This window comes from Pezoporus flaviventris, unplaced genomic scaffold, assembly GCF_033815535.1.
Source record: "Pezoporus flaviventris isolate CSIRO_AGI_PZ_B2104156 unplaced genomic scaffold, CSIRO_AGI_Pfla_v1 ptg000007l, whole genome shotgun sequence".
NCBI lineage: Eukaryota > Metazoa > Chordata > Aves > Psittaciformes > Psittacidae > Pezoporus > Pezoporus flaviventris.
In genome coordinates this window covers 35,784,973-35,811,254 of record NW_026892555.1, presented here as the reverse complement: position 1 = coordinate 35,811,254, position 26,282 = coordinate 35,784,973, and the positions used below count along the sequence as shown (strand labels likewise).

Here is a 26,282-nt window from a genome sequence, read left to right as displayed (position 1 = left end):
ATGTAACGGCTCCTCTACTCCCCTCTCCCTCGCCTGTCACTGCTTTGGAGCGGGAAAGCGGAATGAAACGCTCTTCATTCCCTGCTGCCGCCCGACTTCGGGCTCTCTCGCTTCCTCCTTTCACGCTGCAGAGGGGGGAAGGGGTGTCTGGCAGGGAGGGGTGCTGCCTGTACCCCCATCCCTCTGCAATCAACAGGCTCGCCGGGGAGCGACGAGAAGCCGCGGGACCAGTCCCTGGGCAGGTCTGGCCAACGTGAGCGCCGTGTGTGTGCCGGGGGTGGGGGGAGGAGAGAGGCCCCCCCGCCCCTCTTAACGCTTGATGGATCGCTTAGCCGGAACAGAACGTGTCCCCCCCCTTCCAAGGAGCTTCTTCCCCGTTTCCCAGAGCCCCACAGCCGCTGTCTCGCCCCCAGCCTCCTCCGAGGGCTCCCTCTGCCCCCCGCCGCTCAGCCCGGCTCCTTCTCGGCCCCGTACCCGGTCTCGGAGCCTGAAATTGTCCCAGCATGAGTGACATTGGCTTTCCTAATGTAATGACTTATGAAAGATATAATCATGTGTTAAATTGAATCCTCCGCTTAACTGTTAATGGTGTGCTCTGGGCACATTTACGTATTAGATGCTATGGTAACTAATTACCACTAGAAGAAGGGATAATACACTTTCCAGACTTTGACAAATAATTATGAGTGTTCACATCCCTGCTAGCAGCAGTTGCAGCGGATCTGCTGGAATGAGTAAGTGAATAAATGAATGGGTAAGTGAACTTGTGTGCATGGAGGGGACTAGATAATGAATAGTGGTCAAGTGAGTTTTCTTATTAAAACCTTTAATGAAAATGTGATTTAGAGTGGAAGGGGGGGAGGGGGGGAAATGCGACTCTGCCTCTAAACGTAATTAAATCGCGTAATATAAACATCAGAAACATAAATAAGTTTGCTTTTAATTAAAACGCAGCAGACAAAGTAAATTATCCACGTGTTCGGAAACTTTACAGCAATTAACACCTTCTTTTTTGGTGGTGGTAGTGCCGGAGGGGGGTAAGTTGGGGGCTAAAATAAAGGAGTCAGATCTCGGCCACTTTTCTCCGGGATCATTTGCAACTTTGATCGCACCCGCTGCCAACAGGCCAGAGGGATCCTAAGGCTTCAGTAAGGGTGGAACAGCTCCTTGGCTGGGCGGGACAAAACTTTGGGGAACTGGTTGTGGGCCCCGGTCCCTGTCACAGCCACCCACTCCGCGGGGCTGCTCGACGAGGCTGGGCCCCCGCCCGGTGGACTACCGTCGAAGGGTTAGTGCTGGCTCCCTGAGAAGTACCACGCTTGGCTCAGGCGGCGCAGCAGGGGTTAAGCCGGTCCTGCACGCCGGCCAGGTGCCCTCCCGGTCCTGGCGGGGGTGAAGGCAAGAGCCACGGCAGGGAGCAGGGCCCAGCGCGGCGGCCCCGGCGCCCCGGCCTGACTCGGGGAGCCCCGGCAGCCGGCTATGCCACGGAAGGAACAGCTGCTAAATGAGCAAAGAGAGGGAGCCAGCCTCATTTCCCCGTGGTCACTCATCAGATCGGTGTCAGACCCCTCCCCAAGAGCTCCGGAGGGAGTTTGCGCTGCTCTGGTCGGCTCTCCACCTCGGGAAGGGTTAAATCCTCCCCTAAGCCCCTAGTTGCCCTTGTCCTCTCAATCTGATTCAGAGACGTGTAATAAAATATGAAGCAAATTTATGGTCTGTTTCAAGCACTTTACTGCTGTATTTTTAAATTCATATATGCACATATAAGAACTATGATCTGTGAATAATTTGAAACGCTATAGGAAAACGATGCATTTTAGATCAAACATAGCCGTTTTCTTACATAATTGTCTCAGATTAAAATAAAAAGATACATTTCGAACAGAGACAAAGCTGAAAATCTAATGACAGCCATAAACTGCTAGACAGCCATAAATTAACGTCTTCATCAAACGCTGAAGGGATCAGTGCTTATCTAAATCAACAATTATTTTTTCCGAGAAGTTGCAGAACAGATTGCTCTTCTAATACTATTTTGAAATCCTCGTAATTGAGGATTAAGGGCAAACAATCGCCTTTCCGGAGTAAACCTCCTCTCCACCAGCCGAAGCCCTCCAAACTCCCATAACACCCAGACCTCTTCCCTAGGAACCTCCCCGGGAGTCCTCTTACGCTTTTCCCCACTCCAGCATTCCTCGAAGAAGGGGTTGCTTTTAGGAAGGGGCGGCAGGAGTATCTCCTCACCCCTGCAGGGGGTCGGAGAACCGGAGCCCGGCGGGTTGACGGAGCGATCGGGGGGGTCGCGGTCCCGCCTCGGGCCAGTGACACTCCTAGACGAGATCCCGGAGCGGAGCCCTCCAGAAGCTGCGGTATGCCGTGCTTCAATCCGGTCCTCAGCAGTCCCCAGCCCAACTAATACCCGTCCAGTTTTCAGGTTCAAAGCTTTAGCGGCACTACTCCCAGCTGTAGCTACCTGCGATGCCGATTTTGCGAGGGGCTGCTGTAAAGATTTCATGTTTAGAAGTCATCTGAAAATCACATTGAGCAGAAAGCCGATGTACTGGCTCACGGGGTGGAAATCAGACAGGGAAAGCCTTGCTGCTTGTAGGAGTTTGCGGCTAAAATGTTTGGAAGAAAGAGGTAGTTGGAAGGATGAGCTGGTAGGAAAGAAGTCACTGTCAAAAGTCATCCCGTGGTGTTTACTTACTGTCTTTCACTCTCCCTGTAGCCAGAACCTCGACTCTTATTCAACTTCGCTGTACTCATAGCTGCTGCTTAGGGGGAAACAAATACAAACCAACACATCAGTGTCAAAATCGGTTTAACAAAGTCTTGCAAGATAGAATCCTGCAAGGCTCCTAGCAGGAGCAGCTGAAGCTTAGGCTTCTTTTTCGTTACTTGTTTTGGTGTAAACAGTTTTGAAAACAAGCACATTTCTGCTATTACAAATGATGTATTCACACAGAATCAGCGCCTGATGCACAGGACAGGCTACACAGACACAGTACTGGTTTATATGAGGATAAAGATCCCACTACAGTTTAATTCTTTGCTTTCAAATGAAAATGCTGCATTTTCTTTTCTTGTTTTTTTTTTTTTTTTGTGCTTCTATATATGCAGCAATTATTTCTTCATACTTATTACTGTTTATAAACATATAAAAGAACTTAAGGATAACAATACTTTCACACACGTAGTTTTAAAGGGTGTTTTTGTAATGAGATAATTTTTCTGCTATGTTGTGGGTATCAGGACGTGGCTAGCTAGGGTACAAAGGCTTGTTTAGGCAATAGGAGGGAAAACACTTCCTATGGTGTGACAGTTAAAATAACTATTCATATGAATTAATCATATGTCATGCATAAATTGATGTCTGAGTAATTTTAAAATACAATGCGATATAAGTAACATCAAGAAAGAACTTTGTATGAACCCAAGTATTATACAGTGTTAGGAGGTCTTATTAATCCCCCCTGCCCAAGCCATCTTTCAGACCATCACAGAAAGCTCAGTCAGAAATGTGCCCTTCAAGAAATCTCAAAAAATGCCACTTTTTGTTTGTAAACTTCACTAACTTCTACTATAATCTGGAGTTAAAGCAATTGCATAGTTACAAACACATTCATCAAACCCAGAAAACTGCTGCAAGGTCTACCTTCTCTAGGGACACACCTTCAACCCTCACAGCCATACCTGACAAGCATTTCTGCATGAGCTAATGAAGAAACACTGATGTCTTTGGGGCACAACCTTCATATTAAATACCTACTTGTAGAACTCCGTAGCTACAGTGATACTTAGAAAAGCTGTGCTTTGCTGGCACAGTGCTGTGTATTGTAACAATTTTCATTCATTTCCCCTTTTAAAATGAATGATCTGAGAGGACAGAATGTTTTACACCAGGTAGTACATCTTGTACTATGCAGAGGTTTGCAAAAGGAAAAGCCTAGGAGCTGTATTTGGGAATCACTAGTGGATTGCAGATCTTTATACTAATTTTAAATAATGTCCTAGGAATGCCAGCAGTACCACTCCTTTTTCTTATCTGGTAAGAAGTGGCCTAAGTTTGATGGGAGAGTAAAACAGATTTAATAATTTCCTAAATTCAAGGAAGTTCCTCCATGCCAGTGCTGAATTAGAGTTTGGTTTGTTTTTTTGTTTTTTTTTATTTGTTGAAATACCTTTCAAGATCAAGTTACAGAAAAATGTGGTATGCTGAATAAATACTTTAAAAATTAAAGCAATAGTTGTGAATCTGTGAGAAAAGCGTAAATGTGAGGGAAAAAATACCATAGGCAGTCATTCAATATTAAAATATATATATTCATTTTTATTGTGTCCTTAAAATACAAAATTCATTTAAGATGTTAGATTACTAAAATAATGAAATTTTAATTTTCTTGCTCAGAAATTCACAATAGACCTTATGCGATCTAAGAGCCTTAATGGTGGATATTAACTATTAAAGTAGAACCTAACCATTGTTCATCTATATACAGAATGTCAGTTTGCACAATTAAGAGCAATTCACAATCTTTTGAATGTCAGATAGTTCAACAATGAGGAAATAAAAGATCATTTATAATTCTACAAGAGAAATTCACAGTAATTATTCATAAAAACAGCAACACCCACCGACATGCAACTGGCTTAGAAGCATAAACTCAAGAACAACTATTACACAGTTTTGTATTAGCACATTAGGACATATTGGGAGAGATTAATTTGCAAACAGGTACATGTAGACTAACATGGTCTTTTAAGCAATGTAACAGTTTAAAAATTTTACAATAGCTTATAGCAGTACTGACTGCCAGGATGAAAATAGAAAACATACGATCTGTAAATTGAAATGGTAATAAAAAGTCACATTTTAGCATTCACATTAGTTCACAATGAATTCAGTTTTCTCAGGTGCTGTAAAGGGCCATACTGACTTAAATCTATTTTAAATGAGAAAAAGTTGATTTTTTTTTTAATAACAGAATATACTATCAATATAATCAATATAACCATAGGCAGAGACAACTTACAGTTGGAGGCTCGTACTGACCAGACAAGTCATATCTCAGACTGACAAGTGCACTGTTTCACTAGAGAAACAGCAGAGAGATTCCAGGAGCACCCGTGCACTCCTCCTAGCTGACCCTACACCTGGCTGGTGAGATGAGCAAGCACTGCTGGGCTTGCAGGGCAGACCCTCCTGCTGAAGGGGAGCGGAGGGACATGGACAAAGGAGGCGCAAGGTCCGACTGTCTCTCACCACTCACTCCTGCAGCACCACTGGCACCTGAATGCCTGTAAACAGCACTGCTGTTTCTGCGTCAATGACTGCTGTCTTTGTGGCCCTCTGACAGACACTAAGAGCTGGTCACTCCTGGGTTCTGTGGCAGCAGAGATCATCAAAAACTGCATTGTGTCCTATGTCATAAAACATGCTGTTGTCATGGCTCCAGCTGGGACCTCCAGGAATGGTGTACCCTCATCCTCTTGCACTGCTGTGGTTTATTGACATCATGGGCCTTTCACTCCCTGCTCCATGGAGACCAAGTCAGTCCTGGTCAGAGGAGCTGCTGACTAAGTCACCTCCTCAGCTAAGGAGTACATGGACCAGAAGGGCTTTTCCTCTGTCCTATTCTAGCTCTCATGACTGTATATGGGGGTGAGGACTACCTCCTCTGCAGCTGGGGTATGCTAAGGTAGTGATACGTTACTTACCAGTAAAACTAATCTACCAGGAGTACGAGTTACCAGGGACACAGTTCCAGGACAAACTGGGTAGGCCCTGCTTTATCTTTGATTATTTGGTCCCTAAGCAAAAAGACTAACTCACTCTTACCCAGTGAAATGCTGGCCTTTTGTGTAGTGCAAGGAGTGCTCTCCAACCCCATGCAAGCCCTTCAAGTGCCTTCACAGAGGTTTCCTGCAGCTCCTGGGAAAGACTCTGATCCTTTTATTCTTTTTTAAATGGATGCATGCCCTACAGATTTAATTGACTATTTCGGAGACAATCTAACTCTTTTAATTTCAAAATAGATACTATACAAACTGATCAGCAATTAATCCAAAATTACTAATGATTTGCACATACTTTTGGCACAGTCCTATTATGTCCTACCAAATTATGAATCAGCCTGTGATATCCTAATTGAAAATCCCCCAAATAGAATACAATTATATATATAAAAAGTCTTCCATTTAAAACTAATACCTATGGTTATTTTTGCAGTTGCTTCAGGTTTGTTTCAAAGTGCCAAAGAAAGATTTATCAAAACTGTGGCATGAGACATTTTACAGCTTACACTCAAGCAATAATGGAATACAGTCAGCAGTGCAATGATACCAACATCTCCTCTCTCTAATGTCCAGACTGCATTGTGAGCTATGGCTGAGTACAGAACAGCTCCTACGGAGTAACTACAGGAGCAAGTAACTTGAGTACAAGAATCTTTCCACAGAAACAAATTTTATTCTGTAGCACAAAGCAATAATCAGCTTTTGCTGTTGATTAAATGTTGAAGCAAAGTTAAAACATTTAATCAACTGCAAAGCCCATTTAATGTAAGCGCACTCCAACACTGCAGACATTATTGATAATATATATGAAGATAAAATGTTTATCCAATATATCTCACAAAACTACAATTTTCTCCTCGGAGGATTTAGAGTGTGGCTATGCCAATCTCTGAAAGCATTTCTACTGATGCTGATGCTTATTTAGGGTATGTGCTTTACATGAATAACTACACAGGCTCCTACACAAATAACAATAAATAATTCTCACCCTTACTATGTACGCAGAAGTTTCCATCCATAGGCCATCAAATGCTTTAGAGCTGAGTAAAATTTATGACTTTAAAAGACTTACACTGGCACATCCCAGAGAGAGAGAGATGTTTTTTGGGAAAACAAGACAAGGCCTACAGACATGGCTACTCTCCCATCACAATTATCCTCTTGGCAAATTGAGACGGGACAGCCACAAGAATCCTCATCAGTCTTTGAAGTGATGGCTGGGAAGAGACAGCGACTAAACATCTTGCTAATTAAAATTAATTAATTTTGGAACAAAAGCTGGTCACCCAGTGAAGCAGGTTGGGCAGTCAGGATACAGGTAACTTCTGTGGCTGCCCAGGGTTTTCACTTGGCCAAATTTTGGCTGCAGGGAAGAGCCTGTTTTCCAATTTGTAGATGGACAAATACGTTTCCAAACACAGGTCACACTACGCATAACTTAGGCACAGTAAAACACTATTAAAAACTAGGTTTAGATACCACACTTGCTCTGGAAGCCCTCTTCTTCTTTTGCCTTCTTGGAGAAAAGAACAAACACAAGAAATGGTCAAAATAAACACATGGACATGTACTAGGAAATCAGTGAGAGGAACAGAAGGTCATTTTTGAGATGCTAGAATATTTCAAACAGGCTCATATATTCTCTCCTGAAGAATATACTTTTTTTGGCTCAAAAGCTGAAATAGATAGTTTAGGCTTGATCCAGATCCTATTAAAATCAACAGAACCTCCCTTCTGACTGAAAATGACTGCAGGAAAAAATCACAGATTTTAATTTCTTTGCACTGCAGAAAAAAAAAAGAGAAAAAAAAAGAGAAGCAAAGCATTCACCCTCAGTACATCAAACTGAAGTCAGAAATGTGTTGCCAGTAAGACAGTCTTGCAAATCATTCCCCACCACCCGACACAGCTTCCATTACATCTCCCAAATAAGGGCTAAGACACAGAAGACCATGAAGGGAACAGAGTAAATAGAAAGTCAGAATAATAATCACTAAAAAGTCTTTCACCCCCTAGAATGAAATTCCCCCTTTCTTGCTATTATTTTTCTATGACCAGATGCAGAGATGCCTCCAGATGGTGAGTGTATGGGACCTTCCAATCTAATCCCTGTGACAAAGGGTTGCTAAACCCATTTGCCATATAAATGGCCTGGATTCAGCTTGATGTCATCCTCCCTGTAAGTTCTACCCAATTCATGGCCAAGAGTTGGGGGGTCCGTCTTGTAGGGACACTGGACCATTTACTTGGCCAAGCTCTTGTCATCTCAGGTTACTACTCATGACTCAGGACAAAATGAGGTTGCATGTCCCTGCATCTGGTATCTACTTCCAGCCAAAGGGCTTTTCTCCTTAGAAACAAATAGGAAAGAGGTAAAAGCAGAGAGGGAAAAGCAAATGCTTCCAAAAATACAAAGCTGAGTGATAAAACAGAGCAAACACAGAGATTAGTAGAAGGCATATAGGCAGCCACTCACTTTCTTAAGGACCTTAGCTTGTAACGGAAGTCAATATCGACATCTGGCAGGAGGATACCAAGGCCCATACGGCTGTTATCAAGTCTTACAGCTTTGTTTTCCACTAGTTCTACATCAAAATGAGCCAACAGTAAGAAAAGAAACATCTTCATCTCATTCATTGCAAGGAACCTCCCTGGACACATGCTGATCCCAGAGCCAAAGGGCATTAGGAAATACTTCAGTTTTCTTCCTGCCTTGTAGAAGGTGGTTTTCTTCTTGCCATTCTCTATGTATCGATCAAACTTATACTCCTGAAAATAAAAGAGAGCGTGATATCTAACAAGGCAGTTACATGAGTGGCTTTGTTTGCACAACAGTAATGCTTCTGAAACTCAGAAAATAAGATAAAGAGGAAGACAAGGAGCTGACAGCTTCTCCTTTTTAGTTGGTTCCCTCAGGTTTCATTGACTCACATTATCTTCCTTGCAAAGAACACTCCTCAAATCCATTTACTTAGCTTAGCCCTTTTACATCAAGCTCCTTCAACTTCCGTGTCTCATTGACTGTCTCACCTATATTGATTGTAATTAGATTTTGACCACTTTGTAGCAGGGACAATGAACCTTAGTGGAAGGACAATTTTCTTGTAAAGCATCATACACGCTCAGTGTGGTACATACATCATGAATAAGGATAATCTGCCAAATTCTGCAAATGCCTATGAATAAATTAATGCATTGCACCGATCTTGCTCTTGCAAGCTAGAGCAAAATCCATCCTTCTTTTGCACCCAGTGGTGCAGGTTATTTGAAAACCAGACCTGATGCTTTGCAGTCAATTTTCCCTTCAGTTGGAGATGGTTGCTGCTTAATTTGCCACATCTTACCTTCAAATGTTTTGCTCCAGAAGCTGTGTGCAAAGCAGTAGTAGTGACTGACCATTTTAAGGCAAGTGCTTTCAAATAAAGCTTGAGGCTGCACTTGTAACCTATGTCCCATAAATTGTACATCTTTCTGACTATTTTCCAGTAGCAGGATCCCTGTTCAGAGATAATTCATGTTTTTGAATGAAGGAGATCTGGCATCCTCACTCAGTCAATGGCAAATTAACCACTTACAAAATCCTCCTGCATGCTTTGAATAAAAATGACAGACACTTCTTGCTTATGGTCACTCATTAGCATTTGTCCTGCTTTGCATACATCTGCTATAGCAGCAGCCATTTGGAGCTGGCTGGGAACAAGTCAGTCAGACAGAAACCAACCTCTACTGATTAAAAAAGAAACACACTACAATGAAAAACACAGTGATACTGATCTACCCATTAGATTAAAGGCTTTGTAAAACATGCACTGCAGGTCTTGCTGTCAAGAAAAAAAACAGAGGTGGGGGAGGTGGTCTATGAGAAGGGGAACAAATACAAGGTGCATTGAAGGGGATGTAACTTTGGGTTGAAGAACAGGATCTTGTTTTTCTAAATTGCAGAGGTCTGGATTTTCCACAAAGGTGTGTGTGTGTCCACTGCCAAGTAATTCTTTTCAGTCTCTTTGAACTTTCCAGACAAAAGGAAGCATGGCATTTTTTTTTTCCTTCATAAGTTATCACTTCATTTGAAGAAGCACAATGACAAATGAAAGCCCAGAATATCCCTTCTCCCTTAAAAAAGATTCACTTCCTGTAATCTAAATCCTACTGGTCTAAAAACACCACTGCTAAATATGAACTGCAACAGCTTACAAAAACAACACAACCCAAACCAGAGCTCTTCACTTTGTTGGAACATTTCCGCAAGGTGCACTCCTAGCACCTGGAGCAGTTATGAGTGGTGGTATTGAACACATAGACAGACTGGGTCAAACCTTATGCTTTCTTTATCCTCTTAAGAGCCATCTGAGACTTGTAATTGCTTTTAACGAAAAATAAATTGGTGTCTAAGGAACTGGGAAAGCAGAAAGCAAGTGCGAGACAGGAACTGAGCCAGTGACAGTGACATCAAACTCAGGCTTGCGCTGCTGAAGCCCCTTGGGTAGGACACTGTTTCCTTAAAAGCCAGTTCATTGGCTAAATAACAACTAATTTTTGACAATAAAGGAGCTTTCAGTCATGCACAAGGCCTCCTGGGAAGAGTCAGCGTGATTGATGGCAAGGAAAGGGTGAAGACACTGGGAAAGAGCAGATGATAAAGTTCCTTGTGGACGGCCTGTGAAGAATATTATGAAAATGGAGCAATCTCCTGTGATCGATATAAGTCTCCCTCTGTCACATCTTGTATTTGGCTTTGTTTGGGAAGCCACCATGTACGGTTTCCTGATATTTCGCTCTATGGGATTTGCAGAATTCATTTACTGAGCTCTGTAACTAGCTGAGTTAGGATTTAGGGGTTCACTTTATCCACTTCAGAGAGAAGTGACTCTTTTATTAGGTTTTGATGAGTGGAGAAAGAGGTCAATAATATATGCTTACACTTATACAGTGTGGTGCCAAAGCAGAAGATAGCTTGAACTTAAATTTATGTATTCAGGAGAAAAGCATTGCTACAAAATTATCTCGTCAAGCTGCCTGTTTTCCCAGGAAAGTTTTCCCTAAATACATGACAAGCTCAAGACTGCACCTTTCAAAAAATTCATTCTCCATCGCTATCTGATCCTCAGTAGTTATTGTTGAAAGCACACTGCATATTTTAAGAACTAAACAGAACAGTGATTTCCCCACTTTTCGAGAGGGCCCATGTGCTGAAGTCAATGTACCGCAATGTGTGGATTGCTCATTCACTATCAAAAAGATAAAATATATGAACTAAAGCTGTACTGTGAAAGCTGAGCTGAGCTGATACTAAGCAGATATATTCAAGCAATGGAAATATGGTAATATATTCCGGCAATTATTGGATAAGGGAGGGGATCAGTTTCTACACTGATGCTTTTGGTCTAGGACCTAAACAAACAGATGGACTTTGACAAATCAATAATGTTCTCCAAAATAAGGTGTTAAGAATAAAATAAGAAAAAGCTCATTTTTTAACTGTTACTTTTTAAGGATAGAAATATTAATTGACTATTTGCCAATATATGGATACTTTTTTAAAATTCTAATTTTCTCAGTGGGCTTTGTCCTCATTTTTGGGTGGGGACAGCCAGCAGAACCATCCTGAACATAATTTACATTTTTGTGGCTCCAATGCTCATCCCCGTGACTATTCCTCACTTACGCTAACTCGATAAGTTAAGGTAAGAAGGCTGGTGGAGTTCTTGTACAGTGAGATGCTAACATGCACCAACAAGGCACCTGAATCTCATCTTTCCTCTGCAACCTCATATCCCCAAATTCCTGAAAGGCAGAGCCCCAGCAAGAAATGCCTCTAACATGAGTTTTCTATAAATATGTAAAAAAATCCAGTTCCTTTCTTCTTTGGCTCAAATGCCAAGGATGGAAATCAGCATAGTTGGGAGACAGCCATTTGCTTAGGAAAATGGGGATGAGGAACAGATCAGGTATGAGCTCTTGCCTCTCAGGCAGAGGAGCCATTTAAGAGCCTCAGTGTGGAGCTTACTCTTCCTTCATGGCACCCTGTGCATGGGACAATCTGTGGGAGCAACCTAGCCAAGACAAGGACTACCCAATTTGCATGCAGGTGGTGAACTTCTGAAGCTGTATTAAGGCTGAGGAAGGGTGGACTAATTTCGAGTCTTTGATATTCATTAACTCCAGCATCAGAGAAAAATACAAGGAGATGACACAATTACCCTCTGAGCTTTGCTGCAGAGCAACATCTTTACAGCCTCAAGTTCACAACACTCTACTAATTGATCAAGAAGGGGTGAATCCCTATGAAGGGAGGTGAAAAAGCATAAGGCTCAAGTAAGACACTGCTATTATAGGGCTTCAGAAAGCCAATGATGCTTTGCGGGCACTTAGCTAAATGGCCCACATTATTTGGTATTTAAACCACCTTCTATTTTTCAGCCCTCCTTGGGTATCAAATGATCCACTGCCAAACAAAACCCTAATGTTTATGGTAGTGTATGTGCAATTGTCAATTCCTTTGAAAGCAGTCTCATCACCATATTTTTGTCTTCAGGCCATGAATTCTTTGACCTATCAGGCCCTACAAAATACATCTGAAAGTAGCAAGATTTGTTCCACAAGAAGGAACAGCAGTAAAAAACCCCACAACCCAGAGATCACAAAAGGCTTGGCTGCTGCTATGTGCCTGGAGTAGGAAGAGTAGCACCAGCTGAATGTTTACCTTAGGATCTTCATAGACCTCAGGGTCCATGTGCAAAATCTGTGGATAAAGGGCTATCCAGTCTCCTTTCCTCAAACCGACTTCTTGATTCCCTTCAAGCTTGAGAACAAAATCCTCCTGGCTGATGCGAATGTTCATGGAGGATGAGCACATTCGTAAACTCTCGTTTAAGGCACTCTCTGCGATTAAACAAAAGTGGAGGGAGGGAAGCATCAGAAATATGGGAGATGACTGGAAGTTACACATGGCTACAGCTGCTGAATCCTGATGGGTTTAGTAGGGCAGGCTAAAGGAAAAGAAGAAAAAAGGAAAAAAAAAAAAACCACAAACCAAACCAAACCAAACATAAAGCAGAGACCAGGAGGAGGCAATAAACAACCCCACAGGGCTGGGGGGGGGAGGCACCATGCTGAACCTCCCGATATGATTCTCACTGATGGTGCTGAGAAATCCTGTCAGCTGTAGGCAGCACTGAGTTTTGGGTAGAAAGTCATTATTCAGGCATCACATTGAAAGCAACACAATCAAAAGACAGGAACGCTTTATGCATTTACATGCATTTTGGAGGTTGCTAGCAAATACCAATGAAAGCATCCATGGAGCTGTTTAGCTTGCCTTTTGAAAGCTGTTGGATGGAATGTCAGGACTACATGTTAGAAAAATAATTTTGCTTGTTAATTTCGTAGTAAATCTAAGGATTTTAAAATTTCTTTATTTTATTTCCAGTGTGTTACATTGCCAAATGATAGTGTCTGTTATGGTCAGAGTGAATGAAAGCAACATTATTTGCCTGGTAATCTTAAGAGAGAAAGACACTTTTAATTAGCCAAGAGAAAAGGAAACATAGTCCTCTCAGGCTTAGGGAAAGCAAGATTTCTGTCTCCACCATCACATCCTGGAAGGCTCCAGAAGCTGAATGTCCTTGCTCTCCCAGTGGCCTTCACCTTTTGCTCCTAGCACGACAGATTTTATGGCTAATTTCCGGCAATTTATCCTGGCAGTTTGAGGAGGAATTCCTTTGGGAATAATATGCATAATTTGCATAAATCATTCTGATAGCATGTATATCAGTATGTAGCTCCTGTCTAGGGCTGCATCTCTCACTTTGTAATCAAAACTGACTATTTTTCCACCAGCGTATATGGGCACTGTTATATGTGACTTGATTCCTTCTAATCATCAGTGTGAAAAATAGCCTAAAATAGGGTTTCATTTGCACATAATCATCCATTTGTGTCTGCATTTATGTTCTGCGGTATCAAATAAGCCTTCTTTAAGTGTTCACCAAGGCACTATGACTGCTGCACCCAAAAGGTTAGTTTATTAGAGATAGTAGCTACTCAGTGTAGATGCCTCTGAAAAAAAAAAAGCAAACGTTCTTTCACTAAAAATTAAATCTGGTGCAGCATGCATAGCAAATAAAGTGGCCCTGGATGCTTTCTTGCAGGAGGTTTTTCCTTAAGCATGCATTTGTCTAAAGAAATGAGGCTGCGGTCAGCTTTGTGTGGCCAGCACCATGATTCAATGTGACGTACAGTGAGTCTGTGCATATTCTTTTGGACTGCCTTCGTTACTATAATCAGGCAGAGTCAAATCGGCTTGTTGGTGACGAAGCCAGAAAAGAACCCTGGTTCCAGAAGATGGCCTCTACTGCGGATAGCCACAAGGCACCTGACACGATAGATTTCAACTGGCAGCGTTCTGGCAACAAAACTTTATGTGGTACAAAGAAAGGGTCCAGCCTCTGCTCCCAGATGGTCTTCAACCTGTGGAAAATGAAGCTGGTAACTCTGTGATGGTCCACTATTTGGAAATGGTGGTGACACACGTAGCAACAGCAGAAATCAAATGAGGAAGAGTGAAAATGGGGAAAAAAAAACAACAAACAAAAAACAACCAACAAAAAATTATTAAATTGCTGCTGCAAAATAGCAGGTTTACATTTAACCACCCAACTGATGCGGTCACATCCCATCAATGGACATCTTCCCAGAAAGCGCGGCAGTCCCTGCCCGCTGCCGGATCCCAAATGACAATTGGGCAGCATATCTTATGCAGAAGTTAATCACAATAATGGAGCACAAAGTGTGGCTTAGCGGTCAGATCGTAAATGACAAATCTGTTTTACCTTCCAGTACCAGTTATGTGTGGAAGGCGAGCTTGGCTCTTGCTCTGAGCGATCATGCCGATAATCATTAGATGACAAAAGTAATGAGTCACATTATGATCAACAAAGGAGAATGGAGCTTATATGGCTTTGCAAGCTCACATTAAAAAAATAGACAGTCAGCTTTCCACAAATGCAGGGGCTATACATTGAGAGGAATGACAACTGCACAATAAAACTGCAGCCTTTACTTGCAGTTGTCATAGTTCAGCAGACACCAGCCATCGCTGCTGACAGACCAGCTGGGTAGCTTGGGAGGCCTTCCATTCTGAACTGTGAGGTACAGTAAATTATCCAGCACGGTAGAGCAACATCTGTTTCTGTGCTTGTGCCGAACAAACAAGGCAATTTAAAGCATACCAAGGGATAACCAAGCAGCAAATGAACATGACCCTCATTTCGCCCCCCCCCCTTCTTACACACATGAGATGCTAAACGTCACTGTGCAAGCGCTACATAAAGAAGCCAGGCTGTTGTTTGATAAGGTGTTGTCAGAGAGATTTTACATATTTTCGGGGGGGGGGGGGGGGGGGGAGGGAAGAGAGAGATATCTCTCTCATAGTATTGTTATTCTTAGAATCCTCCCACTTCTCTCTTCGTTTCTTATACTAAAGCTAGCACTCAGCTTCTAATTCATTCTAGATTTTTTTAAAAAACTGTTTCAATATACTTATAAATATTCAGTCTTTAAACCCTAATTTGCTATACTTAGTTCACATGCCTTCAAGCATTTGTCTTCCAATTTCCACTGAATAAATGCGTACTAATGAGAAATAGAGCAAGCTGCTGAGGCAAAGCTGGGTGACTTGAGCCTGGCCTGCCACCAGCTTGTGATAGGCAGGCAAATTGAGTTAAAATGAAAAGTCTTGTCAGCTGAAATACAACATGGTAGCCAAACAGCAAGCTGTCAATCATCCAGCCAAAACAAGGGACTGCAGGTAATAAAAGGTCATTGGAATCATAAGTGCATTTGGCTTTCGCGGGCAAGTTAATTTTAATTAAACATGATCTCTATCTATAAATGTTTTATAAAACTTATTGTGCATAATGGATTGTTAATTTTGCACTAACACATAGCAGGTAATAGGGTACTATAATTATTAGAGTGTATTGTAGGAAAATAGCTATTGAGTATGCAAATATTTGGGGGGGGGGGGATGTCATTTACACACAGGCATCCCGGTGTGCCAACACAAACAACAATCTGAAACAAGTACATTTGCATCTTACTATGAACTAAATGATACTGCCCAGCCCATTCCAGGAAAAGATATTAATTTCTCTCAATCCAACCAACGATTTTAGTGCTTAGCATTTTTATGTTATGACTACACACTCTGTATGAGCTGTTTTTGGGTTCCTACCCTTTCTTGTGTACAAAACAATTTTTCAAGCTGTGCTCTTTTCGCAGGAGATATCTGGGATTCAGCAATGACCTGGGGCAAGAATACTTCACCATATAAATGAATGGACTAATATTAAACAAACGAACTGACTAAACATGTCTAGCATTAAACATGCACTAAGTACATCTCTGCTTTACCCTTTGCGTTTCCATTATAACCATAAAAACTGACAGACCATTCTCATGTGTTGTTTACCATATTAGAGCTCCGTTGTGAGCCATAATGACTAATAATGTATGTTCCTCTGCACACACAAATAAGTGCATTTGGGTTTTGGGAAAAGTCTTACGTAGACAGAAAAAAAATAATCAGGGTGAAAATGTGCTAGTTCTGCTGTGGGTTGAAAGCCCTCTTTTTTTTTTTTTAATAAAATATCACATACCTATGCTTTGAATTTAGAAGTAAATAAGGGCATGTTGTTCCCTAGACCCAAATAATCTGACCATAAGAACAACTCTGCTTCCACAGAAAGGCTTTTTAGCAATTTTTGCTTGTTCTCCATAGCATGAGGAATCCAAAAAAAGGCTCTTGTTATAGTAGGCCAAAAAGAGGACAGAGAATCAGAGCGCTTAAAACAGGAGAATGAGATGACAAGGCGCTGAACATACAAGAATCCCACCTGGTCTGCCTTACTCAAGAGCAGGGACACAAATCTTAGTTTCCTACACTCTGGGCTGGCACAGGGAGAGTGGGAAGTGGAAAAGCTCGGCCTTGGAGGTTGGGGTAGGTGAGCTGCAAGGGCAAAGGCAGTTCTTGCCCATAGCCTTTCTTCAGTGTGGGGGATTTTTGGTGCACAAGCAATGCAAATGGGGACCTTTGTCCCTATTACACATTTATTAACAAAACATCCCTTTCCTCTTTCCAATGAAGCATGATTTTAATTCTCTTATGGTACAGATTTTTTTTCTATATTATTATTTTATGGGGCAGTATCCAGCCCTTTATGACTTAAGTGCCAGAATAACTGAAATCTAGCTTCTGTTCGTATCACATTATGTTTAACATGATTATAAAATTTAACAAAAGTGTTACAAGAATACTACAAAGTAAAGTAGGATGTGGCACTTTCCTCTCAACACATAAATCAAACGTTACCAAGGTACTTCAAGATTTCAAGGCGAAGCAGAGGAATGACACAGTTAATGTTTGAAATTGTTCATACCACTTTGCACTAGAGGGTTTTAGTGAAATACACACTTTTATTTTCCTTATTCCTACACTTCTGGGGTGCCTCTTTTTTTTTTTTTATCTCCTTGCCATTCCCATATCAGTTTCCAAATACAAAGTAAATTCTGTCCTGATCTTAGTGAAACTTGATAACTTTCCTTTTATCTTGTTTGGTGGATGCTAGGTCTGATGTTAAGCAGTTTTACCTATGTTCCTTAAAAGTACATTAAATGCTTAGAATGCTGTGTTATTCTTCAGAAGTGCTCTTGTCATCCATATCTCCCCTAATTCAAAAGCATTCTTCATCAGTTAGCGATAAATCTGCACCAAAACAGCCATGAGTACAGATGAAACCAATTTACTAGATTACACTATGTAAGATTAACATTAATGCTCTAACAAAAAGTAACTGAATCAAACTCAATTTTATATTCTTACTATGAGAAGCAAATCAAGTTTGAACACAGATCCTTGAGACATGCCACACTGAATGGTCCTGAAGAACAGCAGTTAGTACTTAGATCCAAACGAGGCACAGAAACTGCACTGTTCCAACACTCTCTCGACACAGTTTCATTTAAGAGTGGAACATCAGTTCCGGCCATTAGTCACCAAGACATACAGCCATGAGATACCAAACCATACAGCCATGAGGTCAGTTTTAACAGGGACTGGTTTTGATATTTGAAAAGAGAGGAGTACTGAACCTTTAAGCTTTTATTCAGCTGGTGTCTACCCTATTAATGCTACCCATAGAGATTTTCAGAGGCTTAAAGGTTAGGTTCTGACCTGATACACCCTCTCTCCTCTCTTGACCTCATTTTAGCATTTATCTTACCAATGCCTGTGCACTAGCAAACAAAGTGAAACCATCAACTGATGCTCTGAAGGCCTACCCAGCTTCGGAATCAAACAAGTTCCAATAGCCACTGGCAAGAGTCTCCCTCTGAACCCCTGATTTAGAATTGGAAGACCTGTATCTCCCTTAAAGCTCCCTATTTTGAATCAAAGTAACATTTCCAATACTGAAAAAAAATGTTTCTACACTGCAGAGCTTTACCTTTGTATATTTTGTTTGGAGGCATCGCTCAACTGAAACCCGCTTTAGAAGCCTTTGTTTTGTTACAGAGAGAAAGAAAGAAACTGCTTGTGATAAAATTACATTTGCAGTTTAAATACATTATCCCACTTTAATTTCAGAAAAGGGTCGTTCTTGGCAGTACCATACAGAAGTATTTGAAATGCATTAACACTTCGGCAGATGCTCAGAATCAAACAACTTATTAGGCATCAACTTTTTTTCAAATAATTGCAAAGCTTCTATTTAGCCTTTTGCATACCTTGCATAGTTAATTACCTAGGCTTTAATGTTTACATGCAATGAGAGTATCTACAGCTATAAACTACATAATTTATAATTGATGTAAATGGGTGTTATTATGTCAATTAGGCAGCTGTGTCCTCCACCTTCTCAGTAAGCAGAAATGAGTGATAAACTGAGTTTGCTGGGAGAGCCCCTCTTTTCTTCCTAACAGATAAAAATAAATTACCTAGGTAGACCAGGTTGTCCAATTGTTCTCTGGTGAGGTGGATGTTATATGTGGGCCCTCTCTTTTGACCTGTTGACTGCAGCAAATGGTCAATCTCGTCACGCACCGCTGCAAGAGCTTCTGGGTGCCGCAGAAGATAATACATGGCCCAGAATGTAGCTGGAATCGTGTTTCCCACAGAGGCCCACAGGAAGGCAAAATGATGTGCTGGGAGAAAATAAGTGAAAAGGAAGATTAATAGCATTTATTACACTGATTAGATTTGCAGTGTGCTAATTAAAAGATGTTAGGACACAGACCCAGCCAAGGATCAGTGAATGCTAATGAGGACCAATAGGCTTCTGAAGTCTAATTTTCTGCTTAATGAGAATAGTTTGAAATGTAATGTTGGGGGGGGGGGGAGAATAAGGGGAGGAAATGCAGCTCAGTTATAATCTTTCTCATTATCACCATTAAGTATCTTGTTTTACCACCTCAGCACAAAAAAAAAAATCAATTATCATAGAGGGTTGTTTCAGAGTAAAACATTTTATCATTAGCCAATTAGAAAGAACATAAAAAAATTTCAAGGTCGCCATTTTGCCTTTTTATTTCAAAGGTCTATAGTAAATTATTTTATTTTAGACAAGCAATCATTCATAAGTTTCCTACCTGCTTTGTCATAATCTCCAAGCAGCTCATATTTCTCAAATATATCTTGTCTGGCTTGGACCACTTTTGACCCTCCCAGCCATTTTGTCATGTTCTGAAGTAAAAAATGATGTATAAGCTCCTTCCGAACCTTCTTGGTAGCTCCTAGCAACTCAATTGGTATGTTTGCAGCTAAATAGGGAAAGCTGGCATCAAACTTGATAAATTTGTCTCTGATTTCACTAATAACTTTGTGGCCATCTGCAGCAGGAACTCTTCCATACAGTGTTACAAAACTGGCTTCAAACATTACAGAGCAGCAGAATTTGTACATTTTTTCTGTTTCCCAATCTGTTGCTTGTGAGCATTTCCATTCAAATATATCCTGGAGATTTTTCATCATGTGGTCAGAAATGATATCCAAAGGCTTGCCTTGTAGATACTGGTAGATTCTATGCAGGTTTTCCTTGAGATCAGGGAATTTTCCTTTTGACAAGGCTGGGTAGTCAAAAGTTTTGGAAGCCATTTTATCAGCGAATTCATGAAATTCAAGTTGCTTGCTATTTCGGATGACATAGACATATTGAAATGGGTCCATGATAAAAGTAATGTATCTACCTGAATTGAAGAAAAGAAAAAAAATTGAGACGTGCTTTTAAAATCTGATGACACTTTCAGAAGTAATAACTGAAAATAAGCCAATGTCTGGAATAAAAGAATGCAGAAATTTCCCAAAGCAAGAATCTGTAAAGAAATCTGCAAAGAAGAAAACAACAACAAATAAAATCCAAAACAAACCAACAAACAAAAAAAGTAAGACACAACAAGTTTCATTTAGATTCTCTTAGTCAGGATGGAGATTCCACCTGTGTATAATTTCATGGCTCTTTTAAAATCAGTGTGAAGCCATGTCTATGTAGACTGATGCACTGGTTTTGCCAAAAGTGATCTCTGTCATTGTGGTATTCTGAAATAAATCATCTACTACTATGGTGTAATTCATGAAAATACAATGTGTAGTTGCAGCAGCATTAGAAAATTACAGGGTATTTTACCAGCAGGAAGGGAGAGACACACACAATTCACCTGCCTGGAGGAAAGTGAACAATGGGGGCTGGAGTGGAAAACATGCCACTTAGGCAGCTTTTCTTCAAGCAGATCACACAGGAACGCAATATCTGCTGGTTACAGCTTTAAATGCAAACTGCAACCCCCCCAACATTAAAGCCTCTCTTACATCTGTTTTGTTTTTTCCTGAAGTTTTGCTAACTTTTTGTTGAGAATGTGCTTAGTATCTGTCAAATCACTACTTCAGGGCTTGATTTTGAAGCCACGGATTACAGTGGAGCAGGCTACCATTTTAACATGGACGCCATTCTGGGATACACGCTGTCCTAGTGCTATCATCCATTGAGAATGCACCGAGAACCTTCTACCCTTCCTGAGGTTCTTAGTGAGGTGACACACCCATACGTTAGGCTGCTTGTACAGACAGACAGGATTGCATCATCTGACACTTTCAAGTTGACCCTGACAGAAAAATCCTGCAATTTCTCCCTAAACTTTAAGTCAGCTACTAAAGAAGACCATTTTGGTGAACAACCGTGAATCAAAATGGTAACACTCAAAAAGCTCAGATGAATCTTAACCCTTTATTCCCATGTTAAGCCTAAATTTAGAATTCTGGATTCTCAACTTGAATAGAGAGATGAATTAGGGAAAAAGGGTACCCATCCTCTTTAATGTGTACATTAAAATGTACACATCCTCTGTGAAATATCCCAGTTACAAAATAGGAAAACAGCAAAGCTTCAAGGACTTACAGTCTAATTCTGTCTCACTAAAGGGACAAATCTCCTTTGATTTTAATGGGAACACTACATGCTTAACGGAGGACCAAATTTGGCTCTGTGACAGATGTCCTGAGATAAAGTAGTCACTACCACTAAAAATGTCAACAAGTATCCATGGTTACCATATACTGATATTTGAATTATCATAGTTATTCTGTATTCTGTTTTACATATACTCAGTGCTCTATGGTAAATCTGATTGCACCACTCTGGATTTCCTCTGCAATTAACAGATGCCATAATTTCCATCCCAGTTACATCCACTGCAATCCCAATGATCCAGTAAGGAAACACAAGGGATGAATTGAGAAAGAATTTGACACCCTTATTTTATTTCATTTTTTTTGTCAAAAGCAAGTCAAGGTTTTTAAGATTTTTGAGCAGAATTTGCTTTACTGTAACATAACCAATCAGAAAGATGGAAACTAATTTTTAAAAAAATGGATATATCAAGAAACCAGAATGAAAAAGAGATCCAGAATCCTCAGTCCTCTTGTCGGACGATTTCTTCATTCCCAGACCACAGACATCAGTAGGAATTTTTAGCCTCTGCAGGATCTTTGTTAAGAGTCCTAGAATTGCTCTATCTTTCTAGCTTTCACCCATTTTCATGCTTTTTATTGAGGCTACCATCTTTGCAATCAAAGCTTGGAAAGAATGCCCATTGGAGCAATCTTTAATAAATAGATCTGGAGTGTTATTAACCCTAAAGATGAAAGCTGGCTTCCTAACTTTGCGTTTACAGGGTAAACAATTTAAGTTAAGATTTTTAATTAATATTAATTTAAACCATCTGTCCACCATCTGCTTATTTCTGATGCAAAATATGAGTTTCTTTGTGATCTTTAATCAGACACTTAGCAAACGCACATCAATTCTTATCATCTTTATGTAAGAAAATGATTTTCAGCAAATGAGTTTTCAGACAAACAAACTATTTTAGCAATAATTTTAGATCAAAACTCACTCAACACGAGCATATACTTTAAAAGAAAAAAACAAACCAACCAACAAACCCTTTGAGAAACAGAATATTAAAGATCCTGATTTTTATTATTCTCATCAGGTTCCTGGTAGCAAAAAGTAAGTATGTACTGAAATATAATTCATTTTGTAGAATCAATTCAGGCTCCAGACCACATCACGGCAAATAAACAATACATACAAACACATAAACCCAAATACTTTTGTTACTGCAGTTAGTAAAGGTCTACGTAGTCAGAAAACTAGAACCCCTTTGTAACAAAGGCAGCTTGTTTGCGTACCTCACCAAGAATCTAATTTTAGATCTCTTAATTAGAAAAAAACCCTAAAATCTAGGGCTAATTAACGGCAGTTAGAAAGTTGTTGTGAGAGTGGGTATGGGAGCCTTTAGCAATTACAGTCATACTCGCACACAGATGCACTACACGGCTACACCGGCTACCCCAGTCTCTTCCACACAGGAACAGATTGCTAATTACAAAACCATGCCCCAACACCTCCTCTACCCTGAGCAGCAAACATCCGAACTGGAACAAACTTTCTCACCTCAAGTTATGATTTTAAATTTTGTATGTGTCAATATGGTCCTTAATTTTGCTTTTTAAATTCTGTCGCCCCCGATGAGGTCTCTTCCCACTGATTGTCCCTGGCGGTGTCAGAGACCAACAAATGTAAATCTTTCCTAAAGTTTCCAGTTATTATCTAGTATTTTAAAATGCAGCTTCCCCCCTCCTATGCCTTTCTATTGCAGCTAATGCCAAGAACTATCTCTGACAAGTAGCCTTTTCTGAAAATGAACCAAAATCTAGATGCTCATGAATTTCCATCAAAGTAGTGGTAAAGGTAAATGCCAGATCAGCCAAAAGTGGAGGCACACCACATGCTCCACAAATCAGGAAGACTTGAATATTGAAGGTATTTATATAAAAACCACTGGGGACTAAGCCTTTCCTTGCTAGATTGTAAAAAAATCCTTCAACACAAAAAACTAAGTAGACATGTCCATATAGAAATGTCACACTCCAATTCCCAATAGTTCAAGTCACTGAGCTGTTTTATTTAGTACTATAAAAGCCAGTGAAGATGAGATGTATCCTTGTTTCTGTAAAAAGCCCTCTGATTTTATTTTATTTTTTAATATAGCTACAGAGAATTCATACTTCCCCATCCAATCCTTCAGTCTGCGTTACACCCATGCTGCAAATAGCTTGGTTATCTCCATTTAGTTTTTACAGTCTCCTAGAAATAGAAGATTGATGTGGAAAATATGAAGATTGTCAACTTTGGTAAATCCAAGCACAGAAGCCAGTATTTGTATGATAGTTAAGAAATTACTCTAATAATGCATTCTGGAGCTTTCTAATGCTAATGATAAAAGACAAGCATTTCAGATGGCATGTAATGACGGGATATTATTTCTGTAATGCTTGCAGCGGGCTTCAGCTTGGTAAGGAGTTAATGTAAATTACCTTTTGCTTAAGAGAAAAATGTGGTATGTTACTGTAGCTGTATCATGATTTAAAAGAAAAGAATGACTTAGCAGCAGCATTTGAAAAAAGCAAGTGTGTTTAGTGGAAAACCCTTATATTATCTTATTAAAAGTTGAGTTAGTCTCAGAGACAGTGTTGTAAATTTCAGTATCATTCCTAATAACATGCCAGGAAAAGGAGACAAAGTTTAATTCCAAGAAACAATGACAAAATTGTTTCAAGTTCTTACCTAGCTGTCTGCCTATCCTGCTGACCCTTAACAAGCAGAGGTTGGCTTGGAAAGTATATCATCTCAACACACAGACTCTCTCCTCTCTCTCCCCCCTCCTTTTCTTTTCTTTCTTTTTTTTTTCTTTTTTTGAAGACTATTGCATTTACGTAATCGTCCTCTTATTAGGGAGATTCTGCTGAACTGCTGACAATGATGTACAGTGGTGCTTCGCTGGCATGACGTTTGGGGAAAACGATTCTGCTGCACCACCACACAAAACCAATTAGAGAACTATTTTCTGCGACAGGTCAGGAATTTACATTGTTTCTCATAGAAAGATGTGCTTTTTAATTTCTTTATTAAGATGACATCCATGTCCCTTGCGACTTTTAGGGATGACAATCATTCGCTCATCTCATGGGAAAGTACAATCAGCAAAATCGCATTACCGGTACGGGGCAACGCCAGAAACTCCAAGCATCGTTCCACATTTTCCAAATGAACTAGTTTGAGAACCAATAATTAGAACAATATATATTGATAGAATTTTTTGACAGGACCTTTAGACACCCACCAGGGGAGCAAAGTAATGATAGTCCATATACAGCAAGCTATGCTGTGTTTGCCGAACATATAACATCATCTTTCTCAAATCAGTAAGACATATAGAAATTCTGTACGTCTTCAGATGGGGACATGATAGGAGGTACTAACTAGCTTCAGCTTCTTCCTTGACTTGTGAATGACAAACTGTTTCTCCTCAGTGAATTCTTGATGGCTAGTATTTTCATACCAAGGAAAGAGAACTTAAAGGGGAATATCTGTTATGACAAACTCACAAAATCAAAGATCTTCCTGCATAAGGCTGAAATGATCCAGAACTCACTCTATTTACTCAGTCTTTATCAAGGAAGGCTTCCTCAAAATACCCAAACACAGGGAGATTAGGTGAAATGGAATTTTGTCTAGCACACAAATAGAAATTTGTTAAACTAGATTACACTCATAGATTGCTTAAACACACAAAACTCTAAACATAGCCTTGCATAAAGAAATAAGCATTTGATTAAACACAGTAAGGATTCTGAAGTATGACTGCATCTGGTTCTATGAATATACTAAGGTAGTCTCTGAATTACAACTATTAATCTGTATTCATAAGAAGCCACAACTGTATATACTGTGAATATACATTTACAATAAAAAAGACTATATTTCAACAAAAACTATATTTCAATAAACTCAATTTCAAGTAGGAAAAAACCCCTAAGTGTACCAGTTTCCAAAGAAAAAGCCCTGAATGAATAAAAAATATCACACATTTAATAGAAGTAAAAATGCTCTTCCAAATAAAAAAAAAATGAACAGATTTGGTAAGAGGAAGAAAAATTTTATTAACTAAACATATGGCTTGCAATTTAATTAATTGACTTTTGAAGAAAAATATTATTTTTATTGCAAAGTATTACTTGTATCGAAATATAAAGCTAATATGAATGTAATTTCAAGCTATTGCAGGAAATTACAAAGCACACTTTATACTTTACACTTTACATTTTTATTTGAAACTCCCTAAAAATACAGGAACAGCTAAAACCGAGATAGACTTAACTCTAAAGTTGATCATTTGAACAAGTATATCAGCATGTAAAGGGGAAAAAGTTCCATTACATGCACCTACACTAATAAGAGTTTGCCTTTTTCCGAATAGAAGAAAAAACTGGGTTTTAAATTGATTTTAGTTAAAAGCATATCTGTGTATATATGTAAATTTAGATATTAAGGTTTCATTCAAGATTCCAGCTTCATTCTATGTTTTTTTCTACAGCTAAATGTCTACGTGAAATCACTCAAATGTTTGTATTCAAGCTAGTGTAGTAATACAGCTATAAATACAGAAAGCAGCAAGGTTATATCATACTTTATTATATTGTTATTTTCAGCAAGCAAGATCAGAGTAAAAGGCTGGCAATGGGAAGTTTCTATGTTCCAGTCCTGATTGTATCACTGAGTCAATGTGTCATTCATTCCCTTGTGTTCCTGTCAACCAGTTGTAAAATGTGTGAGAACATATTCTGCACTTTTTTTCTTGTTTTCTAAATTTAATCTGATATTTTTCTGTGCAGTGTCAAGATGATGTTAGTTCTCCCTTCTTTAGGAAAAAAATCCCCAAACAATACACAATTAAATGTGCTGGCAAAAGCTATGCTCATACATTACATGCCTACAAATTCTGTCAATATGCATATACACCTATAGCTGTACATAAATCCACATGTTCATAATTATATCCTATGGATAATTATTATTTATACAATACACGTG

At 39.9% G+C, this 26,282-nt stretch overlaps 1 protein-coding gene and 1 long non-coding RNA gene across 3 annotated transcripts in view; one reads left to right on the top strand and one right to left on the bottom strand.

The window, feature by feature from the left end:
* The first annotated feature begins 324 nt into the window (after positions 1-324).
* On the top strand, positions 325-25,448 carry LOC133266800 (uncharacterized). 2 transcript variants are annotated; one of them, XR_009742519.1, is made up of 3 exons: positions 325-754; positions 24,144-24,264; positions 24,351-25,448. It is a non-coding gene; the product is annotated as an uncharacterized LOC133266800 (long non-coding RNA). The 2 variants fall into 2 exon arrangements; XR_009742518.1 differs by lacking the exon at positions 325-754 and having other exon boundaries at positions 23,838-24,264.
* LOC133266799 (cytochrome P450 7B1) overlaps positions 4,303-26,282 on the bottom strand; it is a 129,087-nt gene continuing 107,107 nt past the window's right edge. Inside the window, exons 3-6 of the mRNA XM_061448387.1 lie at positions 19,441-20,037; positions 18,790-18,996; positions 12,500-12,678; positions 4,303-8,565 (exon numbers count right to left, since the gene is read on the bottom strand). Of these exons, the coding sequence (XP_061304371.1) occupies positions 8,269-8,565; positions 12,500-12,678; positions 18,790-18,996; positions 19,441-20,037 (1,280 nt within the window). The 3' untranslated portion in view covers positions 4,303-8,268. The remainder of the gene's footprint in view (positions 8,566-12,499; positions 12,679-18,789; positions 18,997-19,440; positions 20,038-26,282) is intronic.